The sequence below is a fragment of the Acomys minous genome (assembly GCF_964271855.1).
Source record: "Acomys minous genome assembly, chromosome: 5".
In the NCBI taxonomy this organism is placed as follows: domain Eukaryota; kingdom Metazoa; phylum Chordata; class Mammalia; order Rodentia; family Muridae; genus Acomys; species Acomys minous.
The window spans coordinates 15,626,580-15,639,731 of record NC_140494.1 but is presented as its reverse complement, the minus strand read 5'-3'; the positions used below and the strand labels follow the sequence as shown (position 1 = coordinate 15,639,731).

Genomic DNA, 13,152 nt, shown 5'->3' with positions numbered 1-13,152 from the left:
TCCCTTGCACTTTCTGTAACAGAGCGTGGTATCTACAGCTTAAAACCAAGCCAAAGTCTGCCCTATTTTCATCCTTCTCTCAAAGTACTAAAAGTGCCACTGCCTTCCTCCGGGCTGACATGACTCAGACCACTAAATTACCTACCTCCTCTTCCATCTCCCCCTCCCCCCAAGCCTCCTCTTCCCTCTCTCCCCCACCCCCAGCCTCCTCGTCCCCCTCCCCCTCCCCCTCTCCTGCTCCAGCCTCCTTGCTGCACAGACAGCATCTTCCTAACAAAGGAGTCTGACTCTGCCCTTAGTTTGTCTTGAAGCCTTCATGAGCGCTCCACTGTGTTCTGGGTGAGAGCCAGCCAGGCCCTTCAGAGGCCTCAGCCTCCATGGCCTTCCTTCTCCCTGCAGCCTCAAACTCCAGCTGGAGAGAATATCTGTTCAATTCATCCCTCCATCTCGCTCTTCTCCCCAACACGGGAGCTCTGTAAGGTCACCTTCTTCCATCCAGTGTGTGGAGCTCCTACGTGTGGATGTAGGAGAGTGAGGTGGAGTTGTGCACATGACAAAAGTAAGGTTCTGGGGGAGGTTTAAGTGAAGACGGAAAGGAGTTAACTATTTACCCTTCAGATTGTCACGCTAACTAAGATCTGCTAATAACTGCAGGTGGCTAGTAATGAAGACTGCCAGCACTTATGTGCAGGTGCTGTGGTCTGGTACCACTCTAAACCACTGGCATGTCCTGTCCCTGTCAGCTTAGATGCCACCTTCTCCAGAAGGTCCCCTCTGATTGTGTAACCATGTGTGCTTATAGTCCTTGAATCCTATCTACTTTCTAAATTAAAAAAAATCACAGAATCTCATCTGTAATTCCGTTTCCACTGCTTGCTACCACTCACCTGTTAGAATTATTATAACAATTAGAAATTCAATAAGGACATGGGGTCTTGTTTATCTGGTAAGTTGCAGGCCCAAGACAAATATTTTCAGTAACTGAATAAAGGAGTGAATAATGCTCTAAGGGCTATAAATGGATCAGCACAAAAATGTCCCTGGAACCACTGAGAAAAAAGAATCTAGAAATGTCTAGAAAAACAATTGGTTTCATTTTTCATCTGAGAGAGGAAATAAAGATTTTTTAAGAGGGTGGAGGAGATGTAGGAAGAAATGTTTCAATGATGTCAAAGAACTATTTGCAGAAAGCTGGGAGACTGTACACATGGGAGCTGGTAAGATAGCTCAGCAGTTAAGAGCTGAGGACCTGGGTTCAGTTCCTAGCACCTACGTGTTAGCTTGACACTGTCCATAATTGCGGTTCCAGAGGGATCCAGTGCCTTCTTCTGCCTTCTTGGGCACCATGCATGCAGGGCACAAACATACCTATAGGCAAAATACTCATAACTCATAAAATAAAATGTTTTTTAATTTAAAAATATTTAAAGTGCACATCAAATTTATTAACCATAGAAATCAAATCCCTGAGTGACAGTCAAGGAAACACGGACACTTTCAGGTGCTTTTTCATTTCGTCTTGCTTTCATGAGTAAGAGTCACAGTGTGAAACATCTCTGTTCGATTTACTCTTACTCTCCAGTTCTACAAGTGAGTACCTGATAAACCTGCCATCTAGTAAAGAGATACTAGCTTTGCAAAGATGCTGTCTCTCTCCTTCATGATAACTAGCATGCCCTCTGCAGAATATTTGTAAAGAGCCTGTGCTAAATGCTACCTCCTGGTATCTGCCACTCAGCTCACTCTCAGTGTGCACGTCTACCTGGGGAGGCTCAGCGTGAGCATCTCCTTGTAGTCACCTCCTTCGGAGACAACGTGAGATCTGCTTCTGCCCTGCTCTGCTGCTCTGTGCCGAACTCTACTCCAGACATTGTCACAAGACAGCTTCCGGAGGCCCTGCCCTCCTCACACTTACAGTCTCCAACGCCTTGACTGTAGAATTCCTCCTGTAGACTAGAGGGTGTTGGTTTTGTTTTTGGTTTTGTGAAGGTTTAGTTGGGGGTGGGGAGGGCAGTATCCCTAAAGTAGAAGAGACCAGGGACAGGTTTCTAAAATTTTCACTCGAAAACCTCTTATTATTTCCTCATGTAAAATCCCACAAACACTCACAGACGAACAAATTATCATCACAGTAAAGAACCTTCATCTACTGACTTCCCAGAAGTTCCCCAAAGGGTGCTCTCCTGTGAAAGCCAACCGTATATTACTTTAGGGGGTGAAGGTGGCAGGCCACATTTGATGGCATTTAATGACCTACAGTGAAATGAGGGAATGGTGTAAGAAGTTGTCACCAAATACACCATCAGGTTTTGAAAGATGGCGAGAGAATTGGGGTGCAAAGTGAAGGGTGGGTTTCCTGGCTTTAGCATGAAGACACGGGTGAGCCTGGGTGGGGCCGAAGGCTGTAAAAAGAAAGCTCTTCGCTCCTGTCCTCATCAGCCTAACTTGATAGTTATCTGGAGAAGTACAAGAGCCTCTTCAGACTGGACAGGATAGGACACAGCAAGAGGGGCGTAGATAGGAAGAGGCAGTTAAACATAAATCCTAAATATGAATCAGAGGACATGGGGTGCAGTACAGGTGTGGACTACTGAAAGCAATATGTGCATAGCACATCGATATGAAAATGTCTCAGTGAGCGCTGAGAGGGTGTGGCAGTATCAAGCCGGTAACTCCACATCTAGGGATCCAACACCCTCTTCTGGCCTTCAAAGTCACTCAGACATATGTGTGCTTACACACACACACACACACACACACACACACACACACGCACGCACACACACGCACACGCGCGCGCGCGCACACACACACACACACACACACACACACACACACACCCCCCGAATACTTTTTTAAAAAGAAAAAAAATACCATAATAAAACTCATTCCTTTGTATGTTAAGCTAAACAGTTAATTTTTTAAAATTGCTTAAACGTCTGAAAGATCAAACACATTTGATGGAATCACCTTAAAATTCCTCTGTGGTATGTAGGAAATTGGGTTCAAGGCAATTCTCCTACAAATGGTCACGGGGACATAATATCAACCTGCATCCTTGTCATTTCACTTCTGTGGTGTTAACGTAAGGACTGAATCTGTTTGTTCATATTTGATTGCTTTTTGACTTTAATGTTCTGAGTTTAACCTTCCGGGGTAGTGAAAGTACAAAATGTTCACATAAATACTGTTTGGGTCTCTTATTCCTCAACAAAACATGTATTGACACAATTCTTCCTAAAGTGTAACTTGTACTTTTCCCCCCTCAGGTTTTTGGCTTTGAGTCAATGGTAGCACACTAGCTTTGTACAGCGTGCCCCGACACAGGTGTTTGAAATCAAGAGGAGCTCTGAAGGCCTCCCACATTGCATGCCACAGGACGTAGCTCGTTCTGCCCCCTGACCTCCACAATAACGTTCTGTTCTTTTCCCGTTGTAGGCACTGAGGCCACTGAGCTGTGAGTACAAGATGGAAAACGTGACGAGGATGGTGGTGTGTGACCTAGGCAACCCGATGGTGACTGGAACAAACGTAAGAGAAAGCCAGCTGTCCTCACCGATCTCCCGCTAATTGAATTTTACAGAGGACTAGTGGAAAACTCCCCAATTAGCACCCGGCAAACAGCAGCTAAACCAGATTGGGCAGGAAATTGCCGGCACAGAGGGATTTAGTGCTTTAACCTATACGGGGTGATAATGGCGGGTCAAAACCACAGAAAGACCTGTGCTGTCACACGCTTTCTCGGTAGACTTTGCACATGACATCTCATGGTCCCAGCAAGACAGTGACAACGTTTGCATCTGGGATACTTGCCTTTTATTATTTTCCTTTAATTCTAATGTAGATTTTTAAAACTGCAACAACATTAAGTTCAAACACTTAAGAATAAGCTACTTAGGAGGGCCCAGGCTGCAGCTCACTCGGTAGAATGTCTGTCTGTCTATCACACACAAAGCCCTGGAGGGTCCATCCCAGTACTGTGCAGACCAAAAAGGAGTGGATTCACAGGCCTCAGACGCCAGCACTCAAGGGTTGGCAGAACGAGGGACATAAATTCAGGATCACGCCCAGGCTACAGTGAGTTCAAGACCAACCTGGGCTGTGTAACACTCTGTCAAAGTGGTGGGTCAGGGTGGGGTGGGGTCATTTTAAAATATATTAGCAAAGAAAACTCTTGCCCATATGCCTCCTAGATGAATATGACCATATTTTCATGTTAAAATAACCAGATTCTGGATTGTAAATGATCTTTCCTAAGTCTATGTTGGGAAAATAAGGCTAGAGAGATGCCTCAACAGTAAGAGTGTGGGCTCCTTTCTCCCAGAGGATTCGGGCTCTTTTTCCAGCACCCAAACAGCTCACAAGCAACCTATAACTCTAGCTCTGGAGGATCCAACACCCTCTTCAGGCCTCCATGAGTACTTACACATACATGACAGGCACACACACACACACACACACACACACACACACACACACATACACACAAATCAACAAATGAATCAGGCACACACACACAAATCAACAAATCAATCAATAGACACATTTTAAATAAAAATATTTGGAAAAAATACAAAGGAATATAGCAGTGAAAGAAAAATAAGCTGATTAATGATCTTGTGAGAGAATTGGAGTTGAATCTGTATAGCTCGGAGGCAAGAAAGTTGTTGGGTCCATGTACAATTTAAGTATTCAACAGCAACACCCCATAATAAATATAACAGTAGCTACTTTGAAGTCAGGGATCAAGCTCCGAAATCTGGAGAAGTTACACAATCAAATCGCAATGAAGAGAACTTATGCAATTGTCCACTTAAAATGAAGTGTGTCTGCCATCACTGAAATGGCCTGTTTGAAAAGAACAAGGTGAGAATTTACAGTTGCCTAGGTTTGTGTGGGAACACTTCCCTGGTGGACTCTAAACAGTGATGCCCCTTGGCCATCCTTTAAAGGGCGCTTTGGGGTTTCTTATCCTAGGCATCCCTGAAGGGGTCTAGATTTTTTCCTTTCAAAGGTGCTGATAAGTCTTCTAACAAATAAATCTTTTATCCTAATGTTTCACAAACTTAATTGAACATGTATAACTTTTTTGTTAAATAATACCTCTTTCCAATGTATACTTCAGGATGCTGTGTGCAGTCAAACAACTGTTTCCTCTTCTACACTATTGCATTGTAGTGGTCTTGGGTGTTAAAAAAAAAACTTGGCTAGGTGGAATTGCACACTTACTCCTTGTATAAAAAACTTAATTAACTTAAGAAAACATTTTAATGCAAATTTCTGCCACAGACCCCTGTTAGTTCCCATGGGTCGAATGCCCTCTGTGTTCCAAGCCCAGTACTAGAGAATACTGCTTTAATGTTATCTTACTGCATTTTTACCTATTTGCTAGAGAAGGACACTCTCTGGCTTGGAAAAGCCAAACACATTGCCTGAAGTCACACTGATGATAAAAGGCAGAACCAGGATTGCAACCAGGCCTGACCACAAAAGCCCGTGTCCTATCCGCTCTGCAACGCTGTGGAAAGAGCATAGATGAAAACTAATGAGCAACAGATGGGACGTTAAAAAGAAGATATGAAAGATAGGTTGCAACATGTCCTCATTATAACCCTTTTAGTTAGAAACTCGCAATGCTTTTTTTTTTTTTTTTTTTTTGCCACTTGTTATGATGTAGACATTTACCTAAAAGACAAGAAGAAACCAGGTAGATATGAGGGCATCACTGTCAGCACCTACGGACACAGTCAGTCATTCTCGCTCAGTATAAAGAATATTGAGTCTAGACAGCAATAACGAGGACTGAAAGCTGCCCATCCGTGCCACACTGAGAAAAGGGGGAAAATGGCAGTGTGGTCTGACCCATGACTGTTTATGTGAGAAGCTATCAATACATTTACCAGCAAATAATCTCAAGAAGGCAGGCAAGTAAATTGTTTAGACTCATTTATCTCTGGGTCCCTAGGAGAAGAGAGCTAATAGTTTCTTATCTTGCCCCTTAATGACCTCAAACACATCGGATTTTATTGCGTTCTGTTTTGTTATAAAACACGTTGTTTCACTTGATTCTTCATTTTGCACTTTAAAAACACCTCTCTGTCCATCAAGTGTAGCAGATGGAAATGCAGTCCTGGTATTAAAAAAAAATACAAACAAATAAAACACCAGGAATATTTATCCCAGGCCTAATATTTTTTTTTAAAAAGTTTTCAAGTGACTTGAATTTTAATTTAAACTTGGCAACTCAGTAATCAGAAGTCTGACTTCTAATTTTTAAAAAGTTGTTTGCATGTAGCTCCCATGGTGCTATTAATAGGTATTATATGCTAGTAAAGTTTATAACTTGCATTTTTAAAAAAAAAAAATAAGCAAGCCATATGGGCTCAAAGCTTTTCAGTTAATATGTGCGAATATTTTAAAGATTTGTTTTATTTAATTTATGTGTATGTGTGTATGTTAAAGAGTATATGCCACGAGTGTAGGACTGCTTCTCAAGGTGGGCAGAGGAGAAAGAGCAGCAAGGGCTTTTAACCCCCGGGGCTATTATCTCTCCAGCCCTTCTGTGACTCTCACCAATAGGAAATTGTCATATCTTATTCTGTCTGCACTTTATATAGATTGTTAGGTAATGACAGCACAGGGAGACGTCATGACTGCGTGTGTAAACAAGGACACACTCTCGTTCTCACAACAGTTTTTATCACACCCTTCTTGGTGAACCACTATATACTTGCTACTTAGCGAATGTGCCTGACAAGATAATATGAAAACACATCATTCCTATGCAACGGGACACTTGATATTAGCAGCATCACAGGCTGTATGAAAGAGAGTCGTAATAGAGACAGAGGATAAGGAAGGAAAACATACCTGCCTCTGGTCAGGACATCAGCCAGTTCATTACCCCTCCTATCTCTTGAAGTAGAAAAAGCAAGACAGAGTAAAAATTAAAAAAGAAAAATCTTCCAATGAGAGACGAGGACATGCAGGGGTCTAACAAAAAATGGACATGTTTGAAAAGTAGTTTCTCACTGGGGTTTAAAGTGTTGCACATGCTTCATTTTCAAGACTCATGCGCTTTCCCCCAGCTAGGAGCTTTGAGAAAAGCATGAAACCAAGTGCTGAGGAGGTGGAGACAGAAAGACCCCAGGGGCTGCAGGTTCTGCGAGAGAAACTAAACTAAAACAGAAATAAAGAGGAGCTGGGGAGCTAAGTAAGAGAGACCCAGTATCAGCCTCTGGCTTCCAAATATGCATACACATGCACCTGCACATATATGTACATACACACACAAAGATGCTAATGCACATATTCTAAACATATAAGAAGAAGAGGAAGAGAAAAAGGAGTTAATTATGACAAATTATTGTAGGTCATTGCTGCTGAATCTTAGAAATGCCGGCATTGTTGTTGTTGTTGTTGTTGTTTCTGGATTTGTTCTCATGGCACAGTCGCTGTGAGGACTGTTCCTGGGATCTGCCTTACAGGGTTTGAAATCCCAGCTCTGCCGGTTGTTTGTTCTGTCCCTGGAGCAGGGCGTTCCGGTGCTCTCATACTCAGACAGCTATTGGATTGGAGGATCTCAACAGAAGTCTCCCTACCTCAGAGAACTGGCGTTTCCCTGAGATAAGGTGTACAGGGCACAGAGCAGAGCTCGGAAAAGCATGGAACGCCATCGTGTATATACATAGCAATATTGTGTATATGTTAGCTATCGTTTTCACTTCCTCATCCTGATTCTCCATGGGCTTCCTTTTCCCCATTTAAAAATTTGTTTTCAGGATACAAAAATACAAAGATCAGTTTTTACATTCTAGGAAAGAGAGAACAAAGAAATCCACACAGCCCTACCCTAACCTGACTACAGAGCAGTCTTCCGGAATATTTCCTTGCAGTTCACTTCCACTGCTCTTAAACATATAGTAAGTTTGTCTGTGTGGACTTCCCAAACCATAGCTAACACACGTGACACCCAGAACTCTGTAGCCTTCGCTCTGGGTTGAGCATCATTGTGTTAGAAGTTCTACCCACATTCTTACATTGACATCGCAGCTGTGATCTCTACAGCTACACCTGTCTCCAGCAAACAGAAGCACCACAGCTCTTTATACCTTATATATTTGTGTTGGGAGAGTTTTTGCATCAGAGAGGTAACATCAGAAGAGAGGTTACACACACACACACACACACACACACACACACACACACACAGAGAGAGAGAGAGAGAGAGAGAGAGAACACCAAAGTGTATTGAACCGGGGCTTCTGGGCTCACTGGGGATATCTGGAACAGGAGATAAAGTCTGTGATGGTGGCTGGAGTAGGGATGGGGGAATTACAGAAGAGAGATGGTCACACTGCTTATAAGGGTCCTCCTGTGAATACCTTTGTTTCCCATGTGTGTTCTTGGTTTTTTTGCTTTTAGTTTTCTCTGGGCCTCCGATTTGCTGTTCCTCGTCTTGAGAAAACAAACATGAGCATTAACTTCGATCTCCAAATCAGAAGGTTAGACTTTTAAATGCCTACGGTGTTATCATCACTTGCAAATGAAAAGATGCAGGTGAAATATACTCCCTGCTGCTAAGTGCTTGCACTTCAAAATTTCTCCTAAAATTAGAACCTAGACTCTCGTGGCCCCCTGTCCTTCCTTATTATTCTGAATGATTCCAGCTTTTTTGTTATTTTGCATTTTGAAAGAGATGAAATAACATAAGCCAGGGTGTAAAAGAGGCAGATTTTTTTTTTCTTGAACAGCTCCTCAGCCCTGTTGCTTCACCTCCACTTTTCCTCCTTTCAGACGCAGGGCTGTTTGCTATCCTGTAGAGCACTATACTACACTGTACTATATACAATAAGGCACTGACCCTACTGTTACTGTATGCATTCAGCAGACAGCAGGCTAATTTCTGGGGGCAAAATCTGAATAAAAAAAATACATCTTGCAACTTGAAATCCCCTATGTGTTCAGGGAGGACTGAGTCCAAGGATGGTCAAAGTGGCCATTCTGTGGTGGGTCAGGAAATATAACTGTGTTTGAGAACCAAGCCTTCTCTCCAACGCTGAGCCATGCAGACAGCTGCCCATCTAGCCTATGTGTGACCTGTTTAAGGATCTGGCAATGACCTCACCCACCCCTTCATTGTTTCTTCTGCTTGCCCTTTTGTGGCCAGAGGTATTTCATGAACAGAAAGACCTACAAAGAAATGAAGCATGCAGCCTGGAATTTCCCAGATATGAACTTCAATGCAATCCGTGTAATAGTTCTAGACTCATATTAAAAGAAAAGGCAGTGGAATGGAATGGATGTAATATGATGTAGTTAATATATAATGTGATATAATGTCTTATACATGAACGCTTCCTCATAGAGAGATATAAATCTGTCTAACAAGATGCCCTGTCAAATGGACTTTTTTTTTTTTTTTGTAGTCAAGCATTTGACAAGCTTTAAAAGCACTGATATAGATGGCACATGGGTACCTCCCATGATAATTTATGTCTTGCCTGGTACATGGAACCCTTGCTGTAAAGTCCGTGTCTATTACTCAGTTCTCAAATACTGTGTAGGTCACCTTAATGCTTTATAAGATGAAGGCATATTAGAGTGTGATCGACTTTATGATAATTACCCTGTATGGCAGATTACTTTCTTAATAGCTACATCAGTAAAAGGCTTGAGATAAACCTTAGCATACAAATGTAACTGATTAAATCTAAATGTGTTACTGCCCCCTTCCCTGCCCCCAAACAAAGCTTGGTCCAGCTCTCCAGGGAAGGAAGTCTTCTAAGTGGCTCGGATGTTCTTTTCTTCCCTTAATTAGCTCCTTCTTGAATGTAAGTATCTTTCTGATGAATCCTAGGACTTTATGTTTTTATTCACATTAACAATGGCATAAAAATGGAACTGCTTCTTCTGTAATAACTCTTTATTTGATCCAAAGATTATTAGACTGATTTTTCACATCCACCAAAACATATATCCCCCAAAACGTTCACATGGCCCTCAATTCTCTCATTTTTAAAATCCTGAGAGTGCACATTACCAAGCTTAAAGAGAGGAAATTTTAAAGTGGGGCTTTGATGTTACCTTAGATGTCTATTTTTCCTCATCACTGCTGGGGTCATTGATACTTCATCAAGCCTTGTGTCACCTACAACAATGTATACCCTTCATCTAGGAGAACCACCCAGGACTAAGATACCAAGCACACCCATTGCCTCTCCCTCCTTTCTCTTGATTTTTTTGATAAGATAATCGATGCAAACTGTTGATTGCCAAAGGGACAGAATCCCCTGTAGAGTTCTAAATGACCCTCCCTGGAATCCAACCAGGCAGATCATACTTTAAAAATCTGGTGGAATCAGAAATGACCATTTGGTTAGCATTCACCTTCTTCTAAGAACAAGTCATAATCATATTCCATTTTTGCTCAAAGCAATTCTAACATCATTTTTAAAATCATAAAAATGCAGAAAAAAACCTGGAATATCTATCAGGGATCAAACTCCCCAAAATACTTGAGAAATAAAAGAATTTGAAGACACTCTCTTAAAAATAAAAGTACTGAAGTATTTGAAAGATGTCTATCTGTATACTTTGCTGGCTAACTCCAAAGATGTAAGAATTCACTGAAATGGCTTTGCATTCAAATTAAATGTGTTCAAACAAAAAATAAGTCAAATCAAATCAAGTGCTCTACAGACTAGACTTTTCCATGTATCGATAATACAATTCACAATGAATGCCTGTTCTTACAAATTAAAGTCAGAAGGTAAGTTAGCTTCATATATTAATACACTTAAAATATTTCATGTTGCCAAATCTTTGCATCAAATGGTTTCTCAAAACCCTGGCTCTTTATGGGGGACTCTCTCCACCATGAACAGCAGGACACAGTTGCACGTATACACATGCCTTTGTAAGCATCCTTGATGTTGCTTTCTCAGTAAAGGTTAAATGGCATTGCAATGTCTATACTAGCATTCTAAAAGTCAGAAAATATAGAAAGAATGTCATGAAACAGGAGACAATAGGAAATAAGAACATGACATTGAACCAAGACAGTGAAAGACAGTTATTCCTTCTTTGTGACAAGGGTTATAGTCACAGAAGGGAATTCAACATTCCTTCTGTGGGACTAGGAGGAGGAGGGTATAAATAACTCAGGACCCACAGTGGTGATGGATTGCTTGTTTGCATGAAGCTGTGGTGTTAGCGATGGAAGTTTCCTTCCAGGAGAGAAGTCCAGGAAGCATCTGAATTATATTTCAAGCCAGATCCTTCCGTACCAGGAGACTTCGTCAACACTGCCAGAATGCAAAGCAAGTGTCCACCACCACCATAGTGTGAAGAAGCATTCTCATCACACAGTCAAGGACTATACTGTGCCAGCCATTGCTTTAGCTGGATTTCAGAAGAGATGGCTAGGGGAGATGGCTCCACAGGTTAAGATACTTGTTGCCAAGGCTGATATCCGAGTTCAATTCCCCAGGACCTACATGGTTTTAGAGGAGAGCACCAACTGCTCCAGCGTCTCTGACTTCTACTCACGTGCTATGGCACATGCACACTCACATATGGACAGATAAATGAATGAATAAATACACATGATTAATTAAAATACCCTCTCACAGCCTCATGTTAAACCCAAGTTCAAAGACTATTTTCAGCAGTTGACTTTTTGAATGCTTTCCTTTTAAAGGGAAAAATAAGCACTTTACCCCAGATGTGCTAATAATGAAATTGGATGGTTGGAACCTGGGCTTTAAGCTTTGCTGTGGAAGTCCCTGTTGGCTCTGTTACAAGCTTAGTAGGGCTGAGTCCCCTGCGGGAAATGAGGCTGAGGCTGACATCTTTTACATCTTTTATGAGTATTTTCGGTTTAAGTTGCCCTATCAGTAATTACAAGTGACCAGGACTGTTGAAAGGCATTTTGGAGACAATCCAGTCTTCTCTTGGCTGCAAAGTGGGATTTTATCCTGTCCCTTCCCGAGCCCACACTGGGAAAGCATCAGAACACTAACGTGAATCCTTAGTTGCCATCTTCACAGTGAGAGCTTGTCCAGTGACTCCCAGCGGCACTTATGAGGACCACAGGGCAGGCTTTGTTTTCTTACAAACCCGATTACAACCACCACCCATTGTGGTAGTTCCAACCCTGAGTGACTTTGATGAAAGCACCGAGGGGACGTGAAGTGGGTGGCAGCTGCACCCAAGCACCCCTGGAGCCTCGTGGGGGTTCCACATAATGGTCCTTGTAGCCCTATAAGGCCAATAAGCCTTATAGCTTAGTATGTATACTTTCTACAAAGTCCAGTTTCATAAGTGATGAATTACATATGTTTGCTTGAGGGCAAACAGCAAACAAGTTTTTCTGCCATTCAAAGAGGGATAATAAAACGCATCCTCTGTCTTAAGACTCCTGATGCATTTTATAAGCATCTCTGTCCTCTGAGCCACCCACGTGTGCAGTGGCCAGCTTTCCTGTGTCTCTCCATGCCATAGCCAGGTTTCCAACCTACCTCTTCTTCCTTGCCGTGGACCGCCCATGAATATGCAATGCCTGTAAACACTTACATACTTATATTAGTATTAGCTTATATATAATAAAACATTTATTTAATATTAATATTAACTTAAGAAAGAAACCATAAGGGAGATAAGATTGCCGACAAAACGACACACGGTGGTGTGACGCGCTGTAGAGCCAAACACCACTGCTTTCTCGATTGTGTGCTGCCCTGGATCCTTCATGCCGGGTCTCAGCTTTATTAGCATGGAAAATCTGGAGTTGGCTGTGCTGTCATTTCCTATCTGAAAGTCACTGAGCATGATATGCAGAGAAGCGAAAGGCTTTGTCTGTGGCAGAAGCTGGAAACAAATGCAATTCTGTACCTTTTGGTTTATTCTAACCAAAACGTGTTAGACTCTGTCCATCTCTGGCGTGCTTCCAAATGAAGCACCTCCCCGGGGAATGCTGATTGGTTTCTATGGATCCTAAGATCTCTTAGCATCTCCCTGGACAAATGGTTATTATTTTGTAGAATACATCCTATTGTTTTTCTAAAATGATAGTATTGGAAATGTGGTTTGCTCTTGTGATTTAGAGCACGTTTCTCACGACTGTGAGGAAGTGTACTGAAATCTTGCCAT

General features: G+C 42.1%; 1 protein-coding gene across 1 annotated transcript in view; it reads left to right on the top strand.

The window, feature by feature from the left end:
* Nucleotides 1–13,152, top strand: part of ITGA8 (integrin subunit alpha 8) — a 175,697-nt gene that overhangs the window by 105,412 nt on the left and 57,133 nt on the right. The window contains 2 exon segments of the mRNA XM_084781250.1: nucleotides 3,439–3,531; nucleotides 8,425–8,504. Coding sequence (XP_084637376.1) covers nucleotides 3,439–3,531; nucleotides 8,425–8,504 — 173 coding nt within the window.